The sequence below is a fragment of the Heterodontus francisci genome, chromosome 48, assembly GCF_036365525.1.
Source record: "Heterodontus francisci isolate sHetFra1 chromosome 48, sHetFra1.hap1, whole genome shotgun sequence".
Lineage (NCBI taxonomy): Eukaryota > Metazoa > Chordata > Chondrichthyes > Heterodontiformes > Heterodontidae > Heterodontus > Heterodontus francisci.
The window spans coordinates 6,064,017-6,088,737 of NC_090418.1; the positions used below are offsets into that span (position 1 = coordinate 6,064,017).

The 24,721-nt window shown below is 49.8% G+C and overlaps 2 protein-coding genes across 5 annotated transcripts; both read left to right on the top strand.

Moving 5' to 3' along the window:
* Nucleotides 1–2,152: 2,152 nt before the first annotated feature.
* LOC137357579 (uncharacterized) lies at nucleotides 2,153–11,507 on the top strand. 4 transcript variants are annotated; one of them, XM_068024010.1, is made up of 5 exons: nucleotides 2,153–2,253; nucleotides 4,229–4,521; nucleotides 5,918–5,962; nucleotides 6,839–6,889; nucleotides 9,488–11,507. In XM_068024010.1, exons 2-5 carry the CDS (start codon nucleotides 4,263–4,265, stop codon nucleotides 10,759–10,761), a joined length of 1,629 nt encoding a protein of 542 aa, XP_067880111.1. In that variant the 5' UTR covers nucleotides 2,153–2,253; nucleotides 4,229–4,262; the 3' UTR covers nucleotides 10,762–11,507. The 4 variants fall into 4 exon arrangements, with proteins under 4 accessions (XP_067880111.1, XP_067880114.1, XP_067880115.1 ...); XM_068024013.1 differs by having other exon boundaries at nucleotides 6,842–6,889; XM_068024012.1 differs by lacking the exon at nucleotides 2,153–2,253 and adding an exon at nucleotides 3,410–3,490.
* Nucleotides 11,508–13,458: 1,951 nt separating this feature from the next.
* On the top strand, nucleotides 13,459–23,115 carry LOC137357291 (programmed cell death protein 10-like). Its single transcript, XM_068023517.1, has 8 exons — nucleotides 13,459–13,505; nucleotides 14,534–14,623; nucleotides 15,389–15,445; nucleotides 16,651–16,774; nucleotides 17,862–17,991; nucleotides 18,664–18,742; nucleotides 19,825–19,907; nucleotides 21,230–23,115. The coding sequence occupies exons 2-8, from the start codon at nucleotides 14,540–14,542 to the stop codon at nucleotides 21,309–21,311; spliced, it is 639 nt and encodes a 212-aa protein (XP_067879618.1). The 5' UTR covers nucleotides 13,459–13,505; nucleotides 14,534–14,539; the 3' UTR covers nucleotides 21,312–23,115.
* Nucleotides 23,116–24,721: the final 1,606 nt, after the last annotated feature.

A 24,721-nucleotide genomic window follows, 5' to 3' on the forward strand; every position in this document is an offset into this window, starting at 1 on the left:
TACTGGAATGTTACCAGGGATGAGGGAGTTCAGTTAATGTGGAGAGACTGGGAGAAGCTGGGATTGTTCTCCTTAGAGCAGAGAAGGTTAAGGGGGAAGATTTAATAGAGGCGTTCAAAATGATGAAGGGTTTTGAGAGACTGAATAAGGAGAAACTGTTTCCACTGGCAGGAGGGTCGGTAACCAGAGGGACACAGATTTAAGATAATTGGCAAAAATACCAGAGGGGGAAGATGAGGAGAATTGTTTTTACACAGTGAGTTGTTGTGATCTGGAACGCGCTGCCTGAAAGGGCGGTGGAAGCAGATTCAATAGTAACTTTCAAAAGGGGAATTGGAGAAATACTCGAAAAGGCAAAATTTACAGGAGTGTGGGGAAAGAGCAGGAGGGAGTGGGACTAATTGGATAGGCACAGGCACGATGGGCCGAATGGTCCCTTGTGAGTGTTGTTGGTTCAAACATGGAGTTGCGGGAGAGATGGGCACAAACCTCCAAAGTTGCAAGGAAGAGGGATTTAAAGGGGCCGTTGATGGTGGGGAATAACATGAATGGGTGAACGCTACCTTCGATGCCATTCGGCCCCTTAGTAAGATCATGTCTGATCTTCTACCTCAATCCACTCTCCCGCCCTACCCCCATATCCCCTCGATTCTCTCAGTGCCTAAAAATCTATCGACCTCAGTCTTGAGAATTCCAAAGATCCCGAAGAAATTTCTCCTCTTCTCAGTCCTAAATGACGACCCCTTTTCCTGAGACTCTGACGACCGGTTCCAGACTGTCCAGCCATGGGGTAACAGCCTCTCAACATCTACCCTCAGAATTTTATACATTTCGGTGACATCACCTCTCATTCTCCTAAACTTCCGGGAATATCGGCTCATTCGACTCAATCTCTCTTCATAGGACAATCCCCTCATCTTGTCGCGCTCCCTCTAGATAAGGGGGCCGGAACTGTACACCATACTCCCAGCGTGGTCTCACCAAGGCCCCGTACAACTAACGCAAAGGTTGACTCTGACATTAATATCACGGCGTAATGATGTCAGAAACATGTTAATATCGGTAAGTAACTTATCTGTTCCTCTACCCCTCTGTACGCACAAGAGTTATACACCAATATCAAATCATTTTACCTTCTAATTTAATTCCTCTTTCTCCAAAATTCACCAGTCATGGGCCATTCAGCCCCTCGAGCCTGTTCCGCGTCATTCAACGAGATTATGACTGATCTGTATCTTAACCCCATCTACCCGCCTTGGTGCTGTAACTTCTGTAATCCCTCTTACCCAACAAAAATCTATCAATCTTAGTTTTGACATTTTCAATTGACTCCCCACCAGCCTTTTTGAGGGGGGTGGGGCGGGGGGTGGGGGGGCGGGTGGTGGGGTCTGGGTTAGGGGGAGAATTCCAGATTTCCATTCCCTGGAAAAAAGGCCAACATCCCATCAGTCTTCTGAATTTTTTTGGCCTTTCCACTAGCTTTTACTGATACACGGCCTCCCTAAATCTAACTGCTCCCCTACAGTTCCCAGGTTTTCAGCTCATTGCCTGAAAGCGATGAGGCCGTACGGGCAGCAACAGCCTGCATTTATATAGCGCCTTTACCGTAGTAAAACATCCCAAGGTGCTTATCAAACACAATCTGACACCGAGCCACATAAGGCGATTTTAGGGACCGGCGACCAAAAGCCCGGTCAAAGAGGTCGGTTTTAAGGGAGCGTCTTAAAGGAGGAGAGAGAGGCGGAGAGGTTTAGGGAGGGAATTCCAGAGCTCGGGCGCCCCAGGCAGCTGAAGGCTCGGCCGCCAATGGTGGAGCGATGGGAATCGGGGGGATGCACAAGAGGCCGGAATCGGGGGAGGGCAGAGATGGTTGTGGGGCTGGAGGAGGTTACAGAGATAGGGAGGGGAGAGGTCATGAGCAAAAACAAGGAAACAGTCACCCTGATTTAAACTGTGGTGAAATCAAACAATAAGAATACAGAATCAACACCAGTCGAGAAGGGTCAGAACATTTCCCCAAGATCGTAAACAATCGATACTACAGGCATTACTCTGTGAAAAGTTCTTGAAAGGCTCCCCCTCCTTCACTCACAACTTTGAGTCTTCCCTTCCTGTCTTGCACCCAGATGTATCTCAGGTTTCTTCTCGTCACTTGGTGAAACTAAAACTAACTGTAGATAATTCTGATTTTCAAGATAAAACGACAAGTCTAAGCCAGTCAGAAAGAAACCACCAGTGAGCTGTCCATGAAAGGTAAGAATTGTAAAGCTGGGCAGTGATGTTAAACTTGTATGGAACCTCGGTTACACTCCACTTGGTGGATCACCGTGCACAGTTCCGGTCTCCATATCACACTTGGATCACCGTGCACAGTTCCGGTCTCCATATCACACTTGGAGCACCGTGCACAGTTCCAGTCTCCATGTCACACTTGGAGCACCGTACACAGTTCCAGTCTCCATATCACACTTGGAGCACCGTGTACAGTTCCAGTCTCCATATCACACTTGGAGTACTGTGCACAGTTCCAGTCTCCATATCACACTTGGAGCACCATGTACAGTTCCAGTCTCCATATCACACTTGGAACACTGTGCACAGTTCCAGTCTCCATATCACACTTGGAGCACCGTACACAGTTCCAGTTTCCATATCACACTTGGAGCACCGTGTACAGTTCCAGTCTCCATATCACACTTGGAGCACCGTGTACAGTTCCAGTCTCCATATCACACTTGGAGCACCGTGTACAGTTCCAGTCTCCATATCACACTTGGATCACTGTGCACAGTTCCAGTCTCCATATCACACTTGGAGCACCGTGTACAGTTCCGGTCTCCATATCACACTTGGATCACTGTGCACAGTTCCAGTCTCCATATCACACTTGGAGTACTGTGTACAGTTCCAGTCTCCATGTTATCAAAAGGATATAGAGGGACCAGAGAAAGTGCATAAAAGGTTTACAGGAATGATGGCGGAACTGAGAAGTTATAACCATCAGGAATGATGGAATAGACTGTGAGCCTGTTCTGCAAAAAAGAGAATGCTGATCAGTGATCTGATCGAGATCTTTAAAATAATGAAAGGGTTTGAATGGGTAGTTGTTGAGAAGATATTTGTGGGGGAGACACCAAAACTATAGGAGTGGGGGGGCGGGTTCATAAATATAAGACAGTCACTAATAAATCCAATCAGGAATTCCGGAGAAACTTCTTTCCCCAGAGAGTGGTGACAATGTGGAACTCGCTCCCACAGGGAGTGTTTGAGGTGAATAGTGTCTACGTTTAAGGGGAAGCTGGATAAACACACGAGGGAGGAAGGAATAGAAGGATGTGCTGATGGGGTGAGATGAGTCAGGTGGGAGGAGGCTCGTGTGGAGCATAGACACCAGCACGGAGCAGATGGGCAGAATGGCCTGTTTCTAACGCTGTAAATTCTCCCCAATGTGATTTTACTGGTTTAGTGCATGGGGAACCCTGATAAGAATGTGAGTAAACTGATATGTAAGAACAGGAGCGGTGCTGTTAAATTCAGTGAGTTTCAGTTTCTCTCTGTCTCCTCATTCTGGGTTCGAGATAACATTAGGCCAGCGCACTTCACTACATCTGACACTGAGCCAAAGCACGAGATCAAAGTTCTATTTTGATTTAATTCCATTAGGATTCAGGTGGAGTGAGCCCATCTGTCCTGGCCTGTCCCTCGATCATCTGTGGTAAATTGGCCAGGTCCGGGTACCTCAGTCCCGCCCATTGCTCTCCCTGCTACTCCTGGTTTGTTCCTTGAGCTGGTTTCGATGTATGGGGCACAGAGCTCCTCACAGCATTACTGAGGGAGTACCGCACTGTCGGAGGTGCTGTCTTTCAAATGAGTTGTTCAACCAAGGGCCCCGTCTGTCATAGCGAGTGGATGTAAAAAAGATCCCATGATTTTGAAGAAGAGTGGAGGAGGGGGAAGAGGGGTGGGGGGGGGGGGGAGGGGCGGGTGGTGGGGTTTGGTTTCTCCCCGGTGTCCTGGGGCCAATATTTATCCCTCAATCAACAGCACAAAAACTGGTCATTATCACATTGTGCTGCTTGTGGGATCTTGCTGTGTTACAACAGTGGCTGTGCCTCAAAAAAACGACCTCATTGGCCCTGACGCACTTTGGCATGTCCGGTGGTCGTGCAAGACGCTTTCGAAATGTAAGACTTTCTTTTCTAGTTTTAACCCATTTGTCTACTTTCAGATCAAGTGTCCTCTTGGAGCTTGTGTGACCCACAATGACAGTCAGAGACTGTCTAACCAACACATTGGATGAGCTGCAGGACCTACAGAGATTTATTCATAAGCTCTGTGAACACAAGTTTAAAAACATTGAACCGATAGGATTAGGACGCATCAAATGTACTGTTCCTGATATTGTCCATCTTATCATCAGCCAATATGGAGTAAAAGATGCTGGCAAGGTGACCGTAGATGTCCTGGAGGCAATTAACGAAAGAAATCTTTCCTCTAAGTTGTCCACAGATTTGGCAAACAGTAAGTAAGGGGTCGTCTGTAGATTTGTCCATTTTTTTTCCCTGCCCATTTCACATGAACAGGCTGGCACTTGCTGGGGAACAGGTAAACATAGAAAATAGGAGCAGGAATAGGCCATTCGGCCTCTCAAGCCTACCCCACCATTCAATAAGATCATGGCTGATCTGCCCTAGACCTCAACTCCTCTTTCGTGCCAGCTCCTCATTACCCTCAACTCCCCGACATTTCAAAAATCTATCTACCTCCTCTTTAAATACATTCGGTGATCTAGCCTCCACAACTCTCTGGGGTAGAGAATTCCACTACCCTCTGAGAGAAGAAGTTCCCTCGCATCTCAGTTTTAAATGAGTGTCCCCTTATTCTGTAACAATGTCGCCTAGTTCGAGATTCCCCCACTTGTGGAAACATCTTCTCAACATCTACCCTGTCAAGCCCCCACAGAATCTTGTACGTTTCAATAAGATCACCCCTCATTCTTCTAAACTCTAATGAATAAAGGCCTAACCTGTTTAGCCGTTCTTGATAAGTCAACCCCTTCATCCCAGGAATCAGCCTAGTGAATCTCTTTTGAACTGCCTCCAATGCTAATATATCCTTTCTTAAATACAGGAACCAAAACTGTACACAGTACTCCAGGTGCGGCCTCACCAACACCCTGTACAGTTTTAACAAGACTTCCCTGTTTTTAAACTCCAACCCACTTGTAATAAAGGCCAAAATTCCATTTGCCTTCTTAATTACTTGCTGCACCTGCATGCTAACTTTTTGTGTTTCATGCACAAGAAAACCCAGATCCCTCTGTGCTGCACTTTTTTGAAATCTCTCTCCATTTAAATAATAGTCTGCCTTTTGATTCTTCCTATCGAAGTGTATGACTTCACACCTTCCTACATTAAACTCCATCTGCCAAGTTTTTACCCACTCACTCAACCTATCTATATCCCCTTGCAGATTCCTTATATCCTCATCACAACATACACACCCACCTATTATTGTTTCAGCAGCAAATCTGGATATATCACACTCTGCCCCCTCCTCCAAGTCATTAATATAGATAGTAAATAATTGAGGCCCTAGGAGTGATCCTTGTGACACTCTACTAGTTATGTCTTTCCAACCTGAAAAAGACCCATTACTCTGAGCGTAACAGTCGACAGGTGTAGATTCAAAGCTCCGACAAGCTTGTTCCACAGAGAGCGACAGGTCAGCAATACCTAGCGGACAGGGAGGAATATTCTGGATTTTGCTTGATCATCTTCGAAGAGTGTTAATGTCGAGTTTCATCTCACTCGCTTCAATGGGTGAGACTATAATATTGAACATGGCCTCAGGGTCTCTGTCCAGTCTCCATTGCTTACAGCTTTCTGAAAGCTCTTCAATTTTGTCTTCTTTTCAGCGGAGAATGGTGAGAATGTTGCAGACGATGAGATTGATGCACCAGGTAATTCATTATTCATTCCTTTCTGGCTCTCTGTCTCTCTCTTTCTTTCTGTCTCTTTCTGTCTCTCTCCTCTGCCTCTGTCTTTCTCTCTCTCTGTCTGTCTCTGTCATTCTGTCTCTATCTCTCTGTCTGTCTCTGTCTGACTCTCTATCTGTTTCTCTCTGTCTTTGTCTTTTTGTGTCTCTCTCTATCCCTCTGTCTGTCTGTCTCTCTCTGTCTTGCTATCTGATTCTCTCTCTCTTGCTCTCTCTCTCTTTCTTGCTCTCTCTCTCTCTTTCCCTCCCTCTTGTTCTTTCTGAATTTTTGACCTTGTGTTGGAAGAAAGAGCAGAAACTCTCGAGCCACGGGCTTGTATTAGGTTCTTGCAGGATATTCTCATCTATAGTCCTACAGTGGAAGTATTTTAAGAGACTACTGTACACCCCGTACCTGTAACATATGTTTGAGCAGGTGGAAAAACAGGGACACGTATAATATTGATCATATCAATGGTTATAATACAATTCCTTTCGTGCGGTGCCCATATCATCTTGGCTGCCTGAGCTAGTCTCACTGGGACTAGGCTGAAGTGCCTAGGAATTATGTCAATTACACCCCGCTAACTACCTTATCTCTTCCCACGGGCTGCTTTTTGAAGCAATTTCTGTTCGACTCCAGGCCGCGCCCGCTTTAGTTAAGTTTAAATAAACTCCCGCGGAGCACGAGCTGCTGTCTAGTCGGGCCGAATGGTCTGTTTCTGTGCTGTAAATTCTCTGCAAACGGCACCGAGCGGTCGTCAGTCTGCCGGCTATTTTCCAGTGTGAATCCTGAGCTTTTGTCCAGGGGTGATTCAACATCTGCGGGCCCTGTTTCTTGAAAATGTTTTCATTCTGTTAGCAGCGTGCACCCAAGCAAAACCATCCGAGGACACAGCGATCTCCGCCTGGGGTAAGTATTCCACAAGAGAAGACGAGGTTGAGTAGAATGGGTGGATCTTTGGATCATCGTCGAGGGAAACAAACCCCAGAGTGTCAAATCCCCTTTTACCCTGTTCCCCTCTTCTTAAAAAAAAAACTTTCACATCCACCGGACATCTCAAAGCACTTTACAGACATTAATGTAGGAAACGCAGCAGCCATTCTGTGCACAGCAGGATCCCACAAACAGCAAGGTGATAATGACCAGATCGTCTGTTTTAGTGATGTTGGTCACGGGATGACTATTGGCCCCAGGACACCGGGGGGAACTCCCCCCCCCCCAAAATCCCCTTCACCCCCCCCCAAATCCCCTTCACCCCCCCCCCCAAATCCCCCCCCCCAAATCCCCTTCACCCCCCCCCCCAAATCCCCTTCACCCCCCCCCCAAATCCCCTTCACCCCCCCCCCAAATCCCCTTCACCCCCCCCCAAATCCCCTTCACCCCCCCCAAATCCCCTTCACCCCCCCCCAAATCCCCTTCACCCCCCCCCCAAATCCCCTTCACCCCCCCCCAAATCCCCTTCACCCCCCCCCAAATCCCCTTCACCCCCCCCAAATCCCCTTCACCCCCCCCCCCAAATCCCCTTCACCCCCCCCCCAAATCCCCTTCACCCCCCCCCCCCAAATCCCCTTCACCCCCCCCAAATCCCCTTCACCCCCCCCCAAATCCCCTTCACCCCCCCCCAAATCCCCTTCACCCCCCCCCAAATCCCCTTCACCCCCCCCCAAATCCCCTTCACCCCCCCCCCAAATCCCCTTCACCCCCCCCCCAAATCCCCTTCACCCCCCCCCCCAAATCCCCTTCACCCCCCCCAAATCCCCTTCACCCCCCCCCAAATCCCCTTCACCCCCCCCCAAATCCCCTTCACCCCCCCCCAAATCCCCTTCACCCCCCCCCCCCAAATCCCCTTCACCCCCCCCCCAAATCCCCTTCACCCCCCCCCAAATCCCCTTCACCCCCCCCAAATCCCCTTCACCCCCCCCCCAAATCCCCTTCACCCCCCCCCAAATCCCCTTCACCCCCCCCCCAAATCCCCTTCACCCCCCCCCAAATCCCCTTCACCCCCCCCCAAATCCCCTTCACCCCCCCCAAATCCCCTTCACCCCCCCCCCAAATCCCCTTCACCCCCCCCCCAAATCCCCTTCACCCCCCCCCCAAATCCCCTTCACCCCCCCCAAATCCCCTTCACCCCCCCCCCAAATCCCCTTCACCCCCACCCCAAATCCCCTTCACCCCCCCCAAATCCCCTTCACCCCCCCCCAAATCCCCTTCACCCCCCCCAAAATCCCCTTCACCCCCCCCAAAATCCCCTTCACCCCCCCCCAAATCCCCTTCACCCCCCCCCCAAATCCCCTTCACCCCCCCCCAAATCCCCTTCACCCCCCCCCAAATCCCCTTCACCCCCCCCAAATCCCCTTCACCCCCCCCCAAATCCCCTTCACCCCCCCCCCCAAATCCCCTTCACCCCCCCCCCAAATCCCCTTCACCCCCCCCCCCAAATCCCCTTCACCCCCCCCCCCAAATCCCCTTCACCCCCCCCCAAATCCCCTTCACCCCCCCCCCCAAATCCCCTTCACCCCCCCCCCCAAATCCCCTTCACCCCCCCCCCCCAAATCCCCTTCACCCCCCCCCCAAATCCCCTTCACCCCCCCCCAAATCCCCTTCACCCCCCCCCCCAAATCCCCTTCACCTCCCCCCCCCAAATCCCCTTCACCCCCACTCTTCTTCAAACGAGTGCAAGTATCCAACTTGAGAAACGGAGTCTGTTTATGTCCAAAAGATTGCTTTTGCTATCAGTGGTCATAAACTCGTAGAATGGTTATTTTTATTTATTTAGAGATACAGCACTGAAACAGGCCCTTCGGCCCACCGAGTCTGTGCCAACCATCAACCATATTCCATATTCCTACCAAATCCCCACCTGTCCCTCTATTTCCCTAACACCTACCTATACTAAGGGCAATTTATAATGTCCAATTCACCTATCAATCTGCAAGTCTTTAGCTTGTGGGAGGAAACCGGAGCACCCGGAGGAAACCCACGCAGACACAGGGAGAACTTGCAAACTCCACACAGGCAGTACCCAGAATTGAACCCGGGTCCCTGGAGCTGTGAGGCTGCGGTGCTAACCACTGCGCCACTGTGCCGCCCCTACTGGGCAGAAGGAGGCCATTGGGCCCATTGTGTCCATTCTGGCTGTCTACAAGAGCAACTCGGCTTGTCCCACTGCTAGCACCACCCCCCCCCCCCCTTCCCATCACCATCACCACGATCAGAGTCAATCTATGGAAAGGGATTGAGACAGAGACAGCGAAGGGTAAGAGATAATTGAACGGGGGAAGAAGGTAATAGATTCCCAGCTCCTGGGAGCATTGAAGAGCCACTCAAAGGAAAGCGGCTAGTTGTAGATGTGGGCTGTAAGGTTAGATGAATGTAAACTTTGGTATCGGGGTAAACCTTTCAGGAGTTTTGGCGTGTTGGGAAGCTGGAATAAGAGGGGAGTTTTTTAGGAAGGACGCTGACGGCTGTTTTCGTGCGTTTTTATTGCACATCTACTTTTTAACCTAGGCATATGGAGTCTCTCTGCGATGGAGCGTTTTGCCACCGAGAACATGGATGAGTTGTACAAAGCCCTCGAAAACAATATTACAATGGAGGAAGTGAAAATGATTAAAGATACTGTACGGAGAAGGAAGCTGAAATCCGCATTCCTTATCACCGCCAAGGATGCAAAGCAAATTACCAGCAACAAGCAGCTGCGACAATACCGCTCTCAATCTAAGGGACACGTCACGGGTTTCCCCCTAAAACTTGTGGCAGGTTATTTATTTGAAGGGATGACCTCTGGAGGTCAAAGGCCAAGTTACGGGCAAAGGTCAGAGGCGCCCGCCGGGGCCTCATCTGTCGATGCGCCAATGCCAAAGTCTGAGAAAGAACCCTCTAGAAGGTGTGACGATAGTCCGAGGAAGCCTGAGGCAGCGTTCACAGGGGAATTACATACCTCAGAGCCCACTGAAGCTATTGATTGTTTAGATGTTGCAGACAATAAGGGGATGGATCAAGGGGCTATCCAAGATTCGGGATTCGAGCACAGTCTTTCTGTCCGTGAGAGCACACTGCTCGAAGACGGGGAGGAGAAAGAGGCGGCTCGTGACGCAGGAGATTCACAAAGTCGCTCCCAAGTGACATTCTCGTCAACCTCTGGGAATGCCAGTCAACCCATTGGCAGTAAGAGGGCTGAGTTTCCGCCAAGTGGTGCCAGGCTAACTGCAAAGGTGAGGAGGAAGGATAGTTGGGATGTGGAGAACGAGATAAGAGAGAAAAGAGAGGCCCAGCAGTGCTGGCTGAACGAGCAGGCCAAGCAGATATTGAAAGAGAGTGGCGCAGGAAAGCGAGAGCAAGTGGTCAGAGAGCTGGAAGCCAGTTTAGAGCAAGTGCACAACCGAGAACACTCGGTGTTCTGCAGTCTCCAAGCACGGAACTGCCTGGTTTACACAATCCGGAAGGGCGATTCCCTGGGGAAAGTCATTCTCTTGCTGCAGCTTCCCACCGAACCAGATGGCGACACATTCAGCTCGTTGGTGAAAAGCGGAGACCTGAAAAAGGCGAACCGCTTCTACATCCAGTACAACATGGGGGTCCTGGGAGGGATATCTCGCACCTACGTTGTCTTTTACACTAAGGGGCATGCAGATATCCGCCAATATGACTATGATGAGAGTGAGTTTAGCAGCATCAGGGCATCCCTGGAAGTATTTATTGAACAGGCTGTCCTTCCTGTGCTAGCCGTCTTCCTGAGGGAGAAAAGGAAGCAGGGTGTGTTTTTGGAAGCGGAAGGTTAGAGTTGGCATTCCAGGGTGGCTTTGGCACCTTGAATACCAACCCTGGATGCAGTCGACCAAAATAGACCCTTGAGGGGAGAATACGGCCCACCCCTGCTCTTGTTTTAAAGGATCTTAACATAAGAGATTGACGATGGGTAGAATTATCGGTAAGGTTTTCGAAAAAAATAATTGGGGAAAATATCAACAGGAAAGGTTTGAGTTAATTAAGGAGAGCCAGCACGGATTTATAAAAGGCAGATCGTGCTTGACTAATCTAATTGAATTTTTTGATGAAGTAACAGAGAAGGTTGATGAAGGGAATGAGGTGGATGTTGTCTATGTAGATTTTAAGAACACATTTGATAAAGTACCACATGAAAGGCTGGTTAACAAAATTGAGGTTCATGGAATAGGAAGATCAGTGTCCAATGAGGTAAAAAAATTGGCTTAAGGAGGGGCAACAGTGAGTCGTGGTAAATGGTTGTTTTTCAGACTGGAGGATAGTAGACTGTGGTGTTCCCCAAGGGTCAGTGCTGGGACCATTGCTTTATTTGCTTTATATAAATGACTTGGATCTGGGAAGTTATCAGAGCTTTATTATCTCGCGAAATCTGTGAACGGAATGGCCTTGATGGGCCAAACAGCCTCTCATGTTCCATATATTCCCACTGTTTGTCGACAGTGAGGTAGTTTGCTTTGTACTGTGACATCCAGACAGGATGATGAAAGTTTGAATATTTGTGAGACAAAAAATAAAGTTGACTTGAACATCCGTCTTACTGTGAGTCTTGTCTGCGTCTGCTGGTTGGATGAGCTTCAACCTCCGAAAGAACTTGCATTTCTATAACGCCTATTGCAGCCTCAGCCATTCACAAAGCCCTTTAGAGCCAACGAAGCCCCTTTTGAAGCGTAGTCACTGTTTTGAGGTACAACAACAACACCTTGTATTTGTATAGCGCCTTTAACGTAGTAAAAGATAGACTGGAGAGTTGGGCAGAGAAATGGCAGATGGAGTTCAATCAGGGCAAATGCGAGGTGATGCATTTTGGAAGATCCAATTCAAGAGTGAACTATACAGTAAATGGAAAAGTCCTGGGGAAAATTGATGTCCAGAGAGATTTGGGTGTTCAGGTCCACTGTTCCCTGAAGGTGGCAACGCAGGTCAATAGAGTGGTCAAGTAGGCATACGGCGTGCTTTCCTTCATCGGACGGGGTATTGAGTACAAGAGTTGGCAGGTCATGTTACAGTTGTATAGGACTTTGGTTCGGCCACATTTGGAATACTGCGTGCAGTTCTGGTCGGCACATTACCAAAAGCATGTGGATGCTTTGGAGAGGGTGCAGAGGAGGTTCACCAGGATGTTGCCTGGTATGGAGAGCGCTAGCTATGAAGAGAGGTTGAGTAGATTAGGATTATTTTCATTAGAAAGACGGAGGTTGAGGGGGGACCTGATTGAGGTGTACAAAATCATGAGAGGTATAGACAGGGTGGATAGCAAGAAGCTTTTTCCCAGAGTGGGGGATTCAATTACAAGGGGACACGAGTTCAAAGTGAAAGGGGAAAAGTTTAGGGGGGATATGCGTGGAAAGTTCTTTACGCAGAGGGTGGTGGGTGCATGGAACGCATTGCCAGCGGAGGTGGTAGACGCGGGCACGATAGCGTCTTTTTAAGATGTATCTAGACAGATACATGAATGGGCAGGAAGAAAAGAGATACAGACCCTTAGAAAATAGGCGACAGGTTTAGATAGAGGATTTGGATCGGCGTAGGCTTGGAGGGCCGAAGGGCCTGTTCCTGTGCTGTAATTTTCTTTGTTCTTTGTTCTAAAACATCCCCAGGCGATTCACAGGATCGATTATCAAACAAGGTTTGACACCGAGCCACATAAGGAGATATGAGTGACAGGCGACCGAACGCTCGGTCAAAGAGGTCAGTTTTAAGGAGCGTCTTAAAGGAGGAGAGAGAGGCGGAGAGGGTTTAGGGAGGGAATTCCAGAGCTCGGGGCCCCCAGGCAGCTGAAGGCACGGCCGCCAATGGTGGAGCGATGGGAATCGGGGGATGGGCGAGATGGCGGAACTGGAGGAACACAGAGTTCTCGGAGGGTTGAGGGGCTGGAGGAGGGTTAGAGAGACACAGAGGGGAGTGAGGGCGATGGAGGGATTTGAAAACAAGGATGAGAATTTTAAATCAAGGTGTTGCTGGACCGGGAGCCGATGTAGGTCAGCGATCACTGGGTGGGGGCAGTATGACGGGTGAACTTGGTGCGAGTTAGGACACAGGCAGCAGAGTTTTGGGTGACCTCAAGTTTACGGAGGGTCGAGTGTGGGAGACCGGCCAGGAGTGTGTTGGAATGGTCAAGTCTAGAGGTGACAAAGACGTGGATGAGGGTTTCAGCAGCAGATGAGCTGAGACAGGGTCAGAGTTGGGCGCTGTTACGGAGGTGGAAGTAGGTGGTCTTAGCGAGGTAGCACCTTGTGCCACCCTCTCTCTGTCACTGCCCTTTTCCAGTGGGAATCTTATCTTCGCCAGGGTTAGATACTAGAGTCCAGATTCAATGCTGGCATCTCTCCCTCTCTCTTCCCCTCCCTTCCACAACTTCCTCCTTGAGACTATTCCAGGCTTTGTGATGTAGGTTCCAGCAAACTCCTCCAATGGTAACATACCAAAGTCCATCTGAGCAATGCCAAAGTGTTAATGAATAACTTCCTACTATTCCCCAACTACTGTCGTGCAGATGTTCGAGCAGTGATTCCCGCTAAAGGTACGTTTTTTTTCCGGCCGAGTTGTAATCCTCTGGTTATTTGCAAGGGAAGAATAACAATTGGGGACCCCTTATCTCCACCCCATGCTCTCCCCAAAAATGTAAAGTCTCAGGAGAGGGGATTTTTTCTTTCCCGTTAAGGGTAGAGATGAGAGTTACTGCGGAATGAAGGAGAAGTGAGCTGGGAACCTGTTATGGAAACAGGTCCCTCAGAGGGGCCTGGAGACAAGTTGCAAACTGCAGTTGATGTATTCCTGGGGACTTTGTCTCTCACTTTTGCACCATAATGCAACATCCTGCAAACCTCCCCATTCCAATGATAAATGAAAACGTTCAAAGAAGTTGAAAGGGGCTCAATTCTTTTTCAATTGTTTTTTTTATTCTCTCTCTTCCTCGACTGGCTCACAGTAACATCCAGGAAATTAATCTTCCATTCCTGGAGATTCCTGGAGAATCCTGTTCGCAACTCTTGGACTGGCTGCACACTCCTGGGTCCGGTTTGCACCCACTCCAGGACTTGGAGCCCGTCTTAAATCCCCACCCCCACCCCCGGGGTTCAGGGTCATAACTGTTGTAAACAGCCAGGCAGCCCCGAAAGAAAGGGCACTTGCTTTACACCGACAGCGAGAGGCTGGAGAACACAGTCCAGGCCGACACTCCCGGTGTCAGTACTGAGGGAGTGCTGCACTGTCGCAGGTGCCGTGTCATAAACCAAGGCCCCGTCTGCCCTCTCGGGCGGATGTAAAAGATCCGCTATTTGGAAGAAGAGCAGTGGGGGAAGTTCTCCCCGGCGTCCTGGGACAATTCCCCCTTAATCACCATCACAAAAAAACAGATGATGTGGTCATTGTCTCATCGCTGTTTGTGGGAGCTTGCTGTGCGCAATTTGGTTGCTGTGTTTCCTACATCCCAACACTTTCAAAATGTACCTCATTCGCTGTAAAGAGCTTTAGGACGTCCTGGGGGGGGGGGGGGGGGGCGGGGTGAAAGGCGCTATTGAAATGCAAGCTCTGCCTTTTTTCTGACAGTACTCCATGGACCAGATGGATACCACTTCCGTTGCTAAGCCAACTGTCTCCATGGCGCTCTACACCGTGATGTACCCGGTCTTCAGTGAGGTGGGTCTATTCGGAATCGGACGAGCTTCTCTTAAGATAGATCGCGGGCACCACCCGCTGTCCCCTGGCTCTCTACCCCTCCCCCCCCACCCCCCCCACCCCACCTCCTGCACAGACTGCAAGGGAAGATCCCACTGCCATAAGCCGTTGGCAGCCTGCGTTGCAGGCCCGATATGAGGCCCTATCTATTTACTGATCCTCCCTCAGCTGCCTCTCCTTTTTTTTGTCCATAGGTAGGCCGTAGCAGGTTATTTGACCACGTGTGGCCTCACAGCCCCACCCAGTCCCGTTCTCCCACCCGTCGTGCAGCTGTCTGGCCCTTCCTGACCGCTTCGGCCCGGGAACGGAGGCGCAGAGGTTTCGTTACCGAACGGATAATCCGGAGACGTTTGAGAATTTGAATTCAGTTTAAATTGAAGCCAGAGAGGAATTAAACTGGAGTCTCGACTGATTCTCCCCAACCCTCCTCCTTCTCTGGGCCGAATGGCCTGTTTTCTGTGCTGTACATTCTGTGTAATCCTATGTATGTGAAGCATCAGCATTGCATTGGGGAATCTCTCTCAGTCCCATTCCCAATCTGGACCAGCAATGGTATAGACCCTCCCCTACCCAGCTGGGAGCGCAGGCTGGGATCCTCCCATGTGTATAGGACAGCCCCGCACCGGCCTCGGGCTCAGTGGCCGAGCTATCAAAGACGGGATGGTGGGAGAGCTTTGGAAGTCGGCGGTGATTGTCCGATACTTCACGATGTTTTCTTCATTTCAGCTGGAGCAAGAAGTCAGCTCTGCCGCTGCTCAAACTCTGAAGGCCGTTTTCACCAAGGTAGGGGAATATTTCTTGGTGTTGCCCTGTTCCATGCCGGCAATCTTTCCTCCAGCGTTCACTACGCCGCTCTCTTGGGGGAGGCTTTGTCGAGAGGAGGCCAGGTGTATCTCCACAAGGAGACGGATAGTCTCAGAGGGGCGGCCTGTGGATCCAACACTCCCCCTCCCCCCTCCCCCCACCCCCACTCCATAGTTCCATTGTCGCAGGGAAACAGGGGACCATCGAAGAAAAGTAGAGAGACTTTACCTCAGATAATTGACAAAAGAATGAAACCGTGCTCTTCTCCCAGGTCAATTCCATCTGTATCTCACTCCCAGGCCTCTCTCTCTCTCTACCTCACTACCAGGCCTCTCTCTGTCCCAGGCCTCTCTCTCTCTACCTCATTCCCAGGCCGCTCTCTGTACCTCACTCCCAGGCATCTTTCTACCTCATTGCAGGCCTCTCCCTGTATCTCCCCAGGCCTCTCTCTGTACCTCACTCCCAGGCCTCTCTCTGTCCCATGCCTCTCTCCTTAACTCACTCTCAGGCCTCTCTCTGTACCAGGCTTCTCCCTGTGGCTCCCCAGGCATCTCTCTGTCCCTCACTCCCAGGCCTCTCTCTGTCTCAGGCCTCTCTCTCTCTCACTACTTCATTCCCAGGCCTCTCTCTGTACCTCACTCCCAGGCCTCTCTCTGTCCCAGACCTCTCTCTGTACCTCACTCCCAGGCCTCTCTCTGTCCCAGGCCTCTCTCTGTACCTCACTCCTAGGCCTCTCTCTGTCCCAGGCCTCTCTCTGTAGCTCACTCCTAGGCCTCTCGCTGTCCCAAGCCTCTCTCTGTAGCTCACTCCTAGGCCTCTCTCTGTCCCAGGCCTCTCTCTGTAGCTCACTCCCAGGCCTCTCTCTCTAGCTCACTCCCAGGCCTCTCTCTGTCCCAGGCCTCTCTCTGTAGCTCACTCCCAGGCCTCTCTCTGTAGCTCACTCCTAGGCCTCTCTCTGTCCCAGGCCTCTCTCTGTAGCTCACTCCCAGGCCTCTCTCTGTAGCTCACTCCCAGGCCTCTCTCTGTCCCATGCTTCTCTCCTTAACTCACTCCCAGACCACTGAGACTCATCTCACTTCGGGTTTCCATGTCAAGAAATGACAGAGAACATGATGAGGATATTTATCTCTGCCACTTTGTGAGGGAACGTGGCTCATTGGCACTGTTTTCTGTGTTGAATGAAGGCCGAGATGAAGAACCCAGGCCTGTGTCAGGACCTCCTCCTGAAAATTCTGGAACAGGAGACTGTAGATGTGGACGTTAGCTACACTGAGGCCCTGCTTCGCATGTCTCAGCTAGATGCCGCAGGTAGGTTTCAGTTTGAATCTGCTGGATGGGATGGTCACGGCCTCAGCTCATTATCAACTCAAAATAGGGACACAAGACAGGGAGCAAGCAAAGGCCATTGGGCCCATCAACTGCTCCTTCTACTGACCAAATACAACCTGCTCCAGCGAGGCTCAGTGACTCTTGCCTTGGAGTCAGACGATTGTGAGTTTAAATCCCCCTCCAAAACTTAACTGTCGAGCACAGTTCTGGTTACTGTATTGTAGGAAGGTTGTGATCGCACCAGAGAGGGTCTGGAGGAGATGTACGAGGATGTTGCCAGGAATTTTGGATAGGCTGGAGTCGATTTCTTTGGAGCAGAGGAGGCTGAGGGGCTATTTAATTGAGCTGAATATAATTATGAGGGATCTAGATAGAGTGGAGAGGAAGGACATATTTCCATTAGCAGGGAGGTCAATAAACAAGGGGGGATAGATTTAAAGTATTTGGGAGAAGGATTAGAGGGGACGGGAGGAGGTGTTTTTCCACCCAGAGGGTGAGGGAGGGTCTAGAACTCACTGCCTGAATGGGCGGTAGAGGCATTTGAAAAACATGTGCCGTAACAGACAGAGCTACGGAGCAAGGACTGGAAGGTGGGATGAGGTTGGATGACGTTTTCTTGGTCAACACAGACACAAAGGGCTGAATGGCCTTCTTTTTGTGCTGCAAGTCTTTCTGTGTTTCTATATCTATCTGGCTGGCGCTCCAGTATGGTACGAGATGGTCGCCACCTTTGAGAGGAGCTGTGATTGTTAGAGATAAAAAAAAAACCTTTTTGAAGAAGGGCAGGAGCGTTCTCCCCTGGTGCCTTGGCCAATATTTGTCCCCCAGACCAAAACGGGTCAACTGGCCAATCATCTAATTGTTGTTTGAGGGACTTTGCCGTGTGCACAATGGCTGGCATGTTAGCAGAGAGACATAATGCGCCCCATCAGGGTGAGAATCTTCAGTGTCCAGTCCCTGGTGCCCAGTGATGCCCGGTCTCTTTGCTGAATTCCCCCACTGGGCAAACGCTGTCTGGGGGGAATGGGGCTGTCAAGTGTAACCATGTGTTCTTTTCTCTATGTAGGGCCCTTGGATGAGAATAGTAAACAGGAAGATTTATCAGAGCTGAGAGAAAAGGGACGGGCACTGAGAAATGTCCTCAGTGAGATTGCAGACAGCATCAACAACAGAAAGCAGTTCATTAAGACTGTCAGGTCAGTCAGTGTGGTGTTGCCGGGCAATGTGACAGCTGACGCCCATCGCTCTACTTACTGGCGAGTCGCTAACTTTCATCATGAGCATGTGTGAGTCCGCCATTGAGTGGTCCCCGCCCGTGTGCACGCAGAACCTTGGAGCCAGCTGGTTGGCAGAGTGGCTCCGAATAAGGAGGTATTGGCGTTTGTGGGATCGTGCTGTGCAGACTTTGCTGTGGAATCCTGGTTAGAAATCTGTCCACGTGTTCGGTCCAAGAGCTCCCCCCCTTGACCCCCAACCCCCACAAGCTCAATACGGATGAGACGTTAATTCGATGCCCCCTCACAGGAGGACGTGCAAGATCGCGCGGCTACTATTTCGAAGACGAACGGGGTTAGGGTGGCGGGGTTGGGGGGTGGGGGGTGGGATAGGAGTTCTCCCCCTGGTGTCCTGGGGCCAATATTTACCCCTCAACCAACATCATTTTAAAAAAACCCCACATGGTCATTATCACATTGCTGTTTGTGGGATCTTGCTGTGCGCAAATTGGCCACCGCATTGCAACAGTGACTACACTTCAAAATTACTTCATTGGCGGTGAGGCGCTCTGTCAGATGTGCCAGGCACTATATAAATGCAAGTCTTGCCAACTTAACAGCTGCTGATGAGCATGTTCCAATCCTCTTCTCCAGGGAGTCAGCCGTAGCGATTAAGAACATGTTGAACACATGTTCTGAGGTGATAAAGCGTGTTCCACCGCCGACCCGTCAGGTAATCTATGATGCTTGCCTTCCAGCCTCCAACATTCCACCCTCCGTAAACCTCAGGTTGTCCAAAGCTCTGCACCCCGTGTCCTAACTCGCACCGAATCCCATTCACCCGCCAACCCCCACCGTGCTCGCTGACCTACACTGGCCCGATCTTTAAAATTCTCATCCTTGTTTTCGAATCCCTCCGTGGCCTCGCTCTCTCCCGATCTCTGTAACCCTCCTGCAGCCCCCACAACCCTCCGAGATCTCTGCGCTCCTCCGATTCCAGCCTTTTGCGCATCCCTCCGATTCCCATCGCTCCACCATTGGTGGCCGTGCCTTCAGCTGCCTGGAGCCCTGAGCTCTGGAATTCCCTCCCTAAACCTCTCCGCCTCTCTCTCCTCCTTTAAGACGCCCCTTAAAACCGACCTCTTTGACCGACCTTTTTAGTCACCTGTCCTAATATCTCCTTAAGTGGCTCAGTGTCAAATTTTGTTTGATTATGCCTCCTGTGAAGCACTTTGGGATGTTTTACTAGGTTTTAGGCGCTATATAGATAAATACATATATACATAAATTGTTGTTGCTGTTAATAACCCACCAGTGTGTTATAAACCAAGGTATTTGGGGCGGCACAGTGGCGCAGTGGTTAGCACTGCAGCCTCACAGCTCCAGGGACCCGGGTTCGATTCTGGGTACTGCCTGTGTGGAGTTTGCAAGTTCTCCCTGTGTCTGCGTGGGTTTTCTCCGGGTGCTCCGGTTTCCTCCCACAAGCCAAAAGACTTGCAGGTTGATAGGTAAATTGGCCATTATAAATTGTCACTAGTATAGGTAGGTGGTAGGGAAATATAGGGACAGGTGGGGATGTTTGGTAGGAATATGGGATTAGTGTAGGATTAGTATAAATGGGTGGTTGTTGGTCGGCACAGACTCGGTGGGCCGAAGGGCCTGTTTCAGTGCTGTATCTCTAATCTAATCTAATCTAATCATTACACTCAGCTGTATTACAAATCAGTTTTTTTAACCATCAGATATATTACACCCCAGTGTTCATGCGATACTTTAACTGCCGATGCCATGTTTGTGATCTTATTTCCATTGCAGGAACTCGATGAGAGGAAAAAGGAGTTTGTAATCGCCTCCAGAACATTTAGCGATACTTTGAAAAAGTATTTTAGAGACCACAGGTGAGATTTGGTTTTGTTTTTTTAAGTTGTGAAACACCCTTCGGGACCTTAGCTTCCCCTTGGGTGCTGACGCTTAATGGTGCACCCTCCTCAAATGCCCCACCCTGGCAGCCATTCCGGTGCTTGTGGGCTATTCGACTGCAGCAGGCATCGCGTCCCACAATATGCACTTCCCAGCTCGAAAGCTGACTTTTTTTTGTTGTTTTTTTTTTATCAAGCACTCCTGTCTCGGAGACACTGGTCACAACCCCACAGTGTCCCGAAGCGCTTGACGGCCAGTGATGAGCTTTTTGAAGTGTAGTCACTGCTGTAGTGTTGGGAGCAGGGCGGCCCAACTGGGCACAGCAAGATCCCACAAGCAGCATTGTGACAGTCAGATCAGATAACCTGTTTTTTGTGACGTCGATTGGTGGATAGATATTTGCCAGGACACTTGAGGGGAAGAACTCCCCCCCCCCGCTCCACTTTACAACAGCGACCGTGGGGTCTTTTACGAGCACCCCAGAGGGCAAACGGGGACTCGGTTTAGCTGATGCAGAAACAAACCCGGCGGAAATGGGTTCAACTCCCACCTTGGCACTTTGAGAATTTTGACTGCAGTTTTTCAAAACCTGGGGGTAAAAAGCTGGTAACAGCAAAAATGAGCGTGTCAGATTATTTGAGAAAAAAACCCCCCAACTGGTTCACGAATGCCTTTCGGGGAATGAAACCTCCCCTCTTTATCCGATCTGGGACAAAAAAAGATGGCACCAACCCCACCAAAACCAGGGTCAGATGTACCCGCTGGAGGCTTCGATGCATGAACAACCCAGTCAAACAGCTTTTGACCACCCGCGCCCCCCCCCCACTCCATCTCCAATATTTATACAATTAACAATTTTTAAAAAGTGCTCAAAAGAATGAAAAAGAAAATGTTTTGTTTAATGCCTCTGTGTTTCCCACAAGCAGCTGCTCGTGCCAGTGTCCTGCGATTAACCTATCAGGCTGGGCAATGCCAGGGCAATCCTGGAGGGCTGGCAACTGCCTCCTCAAGTGGCCAAACAAGCCACTCAGTCGTATTAGCCAGAATAAGGAGGCCCAGCACTTTCCATGGGACGGGCTGTCGTCTCATAATCATTGGTGTTGAATTGAAGTCTATTTATGGTGTCAAATGTACTGAACTCACTCTTGGCTGGCTGGGTCTGTTGGAAATTCCAGAGCGGTTTTCAACAAAGCTGTTGGAATGGACTGGTGCCGACCAAAAAAAAAAAATCTGGACAGGATCTTACCTTTTGGAATTAGTTTGTAACAGATTTCTGACTGTCTCCAATTCCCTCTGCCAGGAATTCTGATGTGATTGTTGGCGCGTTGTCCCTCATTCATCAGATCAATCTGCTGGTGCAGACGTTTGCCAGGGCCCTGTAGAAATTGCTTATATGATGCGAGAACCAGCGGTGAATCTTTTCCCACAACTTTTCAGATTTTGAGGGCAGGAAGATCACAGTCAGGATTAAACAGATTGAAATTGATGTTGTGTGCAAAAGGTTTGCATAATTTAAGCAGTTATGTCCAGCATTTATCTGCAGCATCGCCAATTTTCATCACCCGACTTCGCCTCTGTCTCAGCTCATCTGCTGCTGAAACCCTCACTCAAGCCCTCGTTACCTCTGGACTTGACTATTCCAATGCACTCCTGCCTGGACTCCCACATTCTCCCCTCCGTTAAAACTGAGGTCATCCAAAGCTCTACTGCCCCAAGTCTCAACCCGCACCAAGTCCCGTTCCCCTATGGACCTCCAATCTCTCTACACCTCCATCCCCACCAGGACGGTTTGAGGGCTCTCCGCTTCTTCCTTGAACAGAGGCCCAACCAGTCCCCATCCACCACCACCCTCCTCCGCCTCGCTGAACTTGTTCTCACATTGAACAACTTCTCCTTCAACTCCACTACTTACTCCAAATAAAAGGTGTTGCAATGGGTACCCGCATGGGTCCTAGTTATGCCTGTCTTTTTGCAGGATATGTCGAGCATTCCTTGTTTCAGTCCTACTCAGGCCCCCTCCCCCAACTCTTTTTCCGGTACATTGATGACTGTATCGGTGCTGTTTCCTGCTCCCGCCCCGAACTGGAAAACTTTATTGACTTTGCTTCCAATTTCCACCCTTTTCTCACCTTTACATGGTCCATCTCTGACACTTCCCTTCCCTTCCTCGACTTCTCTGTCTCCATCTCTGGGGATAGGTTGTCTACTAATATTCATTATAAGCCCACTGACTCCCACAGCTACCTCGACTACACTTCTTCACACCCTACCTCCTGTAAGGACTCCATTCCATTCTCCCAGTTTCTCCATCTCCGACGCATCTGCTCTGATGATGCTACCTTCCATGACAGCGCTTCTGATATGTCTTCCTTTTTCCTCAACTGAGGATTCCCTCCCACTGTGGTTGACAGGGCCCTCAACCATGTCAGGCCGATTTCCCGCACCTCTACCCTCACCCCTTCCCCTCCCTCCCAGAACCGCGACAGGTTTCCCCTTGTCCTCACTTTCCACCCCATCAGCCTCCATATCCAAAGGATCATCCTCCGCCATTTCCGCCACCTCCAGCGTGATGCCACTACCAAACGCATCTTCCCCTCCCTTCCCCTGTCAGCATTCTGAAGGGATCGTTCCCTCCGCGACACCCTGGTCCACTCCTCCATTACCCCCACCATCTTGTCCCCTTCCTGTGGCACCTTCCCCTGCAATCGCAGGAGGTGTAATACCTGCCCATTTACCTCCTCTCTCCTCACTATCACAGGCCCCAAACACTCCTTTCAGGTGAAGCAGCGATTTACTTGTACTTCTTTCAATGTAGTATACTGTATTCGCTGCTCGCAATGTAGTCTCCTCTACATTGGGGAGACCAAACGCAGACTGGATGACCATTTTGCGGAATATCTCCGCTCAGTCTGCAAGCGTGACCCCGAGCTTCCAGTTGCTGGCCATTTTAACACTCCCCCCTGCTCTCATGCTCACATCTCTGTCCTGGGATTGCTGCAGTGTTCCAGTGAACATCAACGCAAGCTCGAGGAACAGCATCTCATTTACCAGTTAGGCACACTACAGCCTGCCGGACTGAACACTGAGTTCAATAATTTCAGAGCATGACGGGCCCCCATTTTACTTTCATTTTCAGTTATTTTTTTCTTTTTCCTTTTTTAAAAATATATTTTTTTTGTGTTTATTTTATTTTATTTCATCTTAGTTTGTTCAGTTTGCTTACCCACTGTTTTTTTTCGTGTTTGTACTTGCGACTGTTCAATATTCAGTCCGTTAACACTCTATCTGTACTAATGCTTTGTCTTTCAACGCACCATTAACATATTGTTTGCCTTTGCTCCATGACCTTCTGGTCAGCTATTCTGTGATCTTGTCCTATCTACACCTTCTCCTTTGTTATCTCTTGCCCCACCCCCGCTTTACTTGCTTATAACCATTTACATTTCTAATATCTGCCAGTTCTGAAGAAGGGTCACTGACCTGAAATGTTAACTCTGCTTCTCTCTCCACAAATACTGCCAGACCTGCTGAGAGTTTCCAGCAGTTCTTGTTTTTATTCCCGTTCCCCTATCTTGCCTGTGCTTGCTGGTTAAGCAACACCTCCCTTTTAAAATTCTTGTTTTCAAATCCCTCCATGGCCTCACCCCTCCCTATCTCTGGAACCTCCTCCAGCCCCACAACCCTCCGAGATCTCTGCACTCCTCCAATTCTGGCCTCTTGTCCATCCCCCGATTCCCATCGCTCCACCATTGGCGGCCGTGCCTTCAGCTGCCTGGGGCCCCAAGCTCTGAAATTCCCTCCCTAAACTCTGAAATTCCCTCCCTAAACCTCTCCGCCCCTCTCCCCTCCTAGAAAACCGACCTCTTTGATCGGGCATTTCGTCATGTACTGATATCTCCTTATGTGACTTGAGGCCAAATTTGTTTGATAAGGTCTCTGCGCCTTGGGAAGTTTTATTATGTTAAAGATACTGTAAAATGTAAGTCATTCTTTTTGTTATAAATTGCGTTGAGTGATAAAATCTAATCTTGCTGGAATTTGTGATATTTGTGTTTTTTGTTATTGGAAGTGATTTGTAAACTATGAGCAGTGGAAAGTTGGAATTCTCTCCTTTTAGAAAGCTGCTGAGGAAAATGTCAAAACTGAGCTTGGTGGATTTTTGGTAGGCGAGGATATTAAAAGGGAAGCAGAACCAAGGTGAGCAAACAGAGTTAAGATACTCGGAAAGCGTCGGCCTGCCTAGAATGGTAAGGGCACCCCCAGGTTCCTCTCCAAGTCTCACACCATCCTGACTTGGAACTATATCGCCGTTCCTTCACTGTCGCTGGGTCAAATTCCCGGATCTCCCTCCCTAACAGCACTGTGGGTGTACCTACCCCACATGGACTGCAGCGGTTCAAGGGGGCAGCTCTTGTTTCCCCTCACTGGGGAATCCAGAACACAGGGGTGCAGTCTCAGGATAAGGGGCTGATCATTTAGGACTGAGATGAGGAGGAATTTCTTCGCTCAAAGGGGTTGTGAATCTTTGGAATTCTCTACCCCAGAGGGTTGTGGATGCTCCATCATTGAATACATTTAAGTCTGGGATAGACAGATTATTTTGGTCTCTCAGGGAATCAAGGGATATGGGGCGTGGGCGGGAAAGTGGAATTGAGGCAGAAGATCAGTCATGATCGTATTGAATGGCGGAGCAGGCAAGAGGGGCCGAATGGCCTACTCCTGCTCCTAGTTCTCATGTTCTTATTCTGGGATGATTAGCCGGGCAAATGTCTTGCTTACACTGCACATCCCA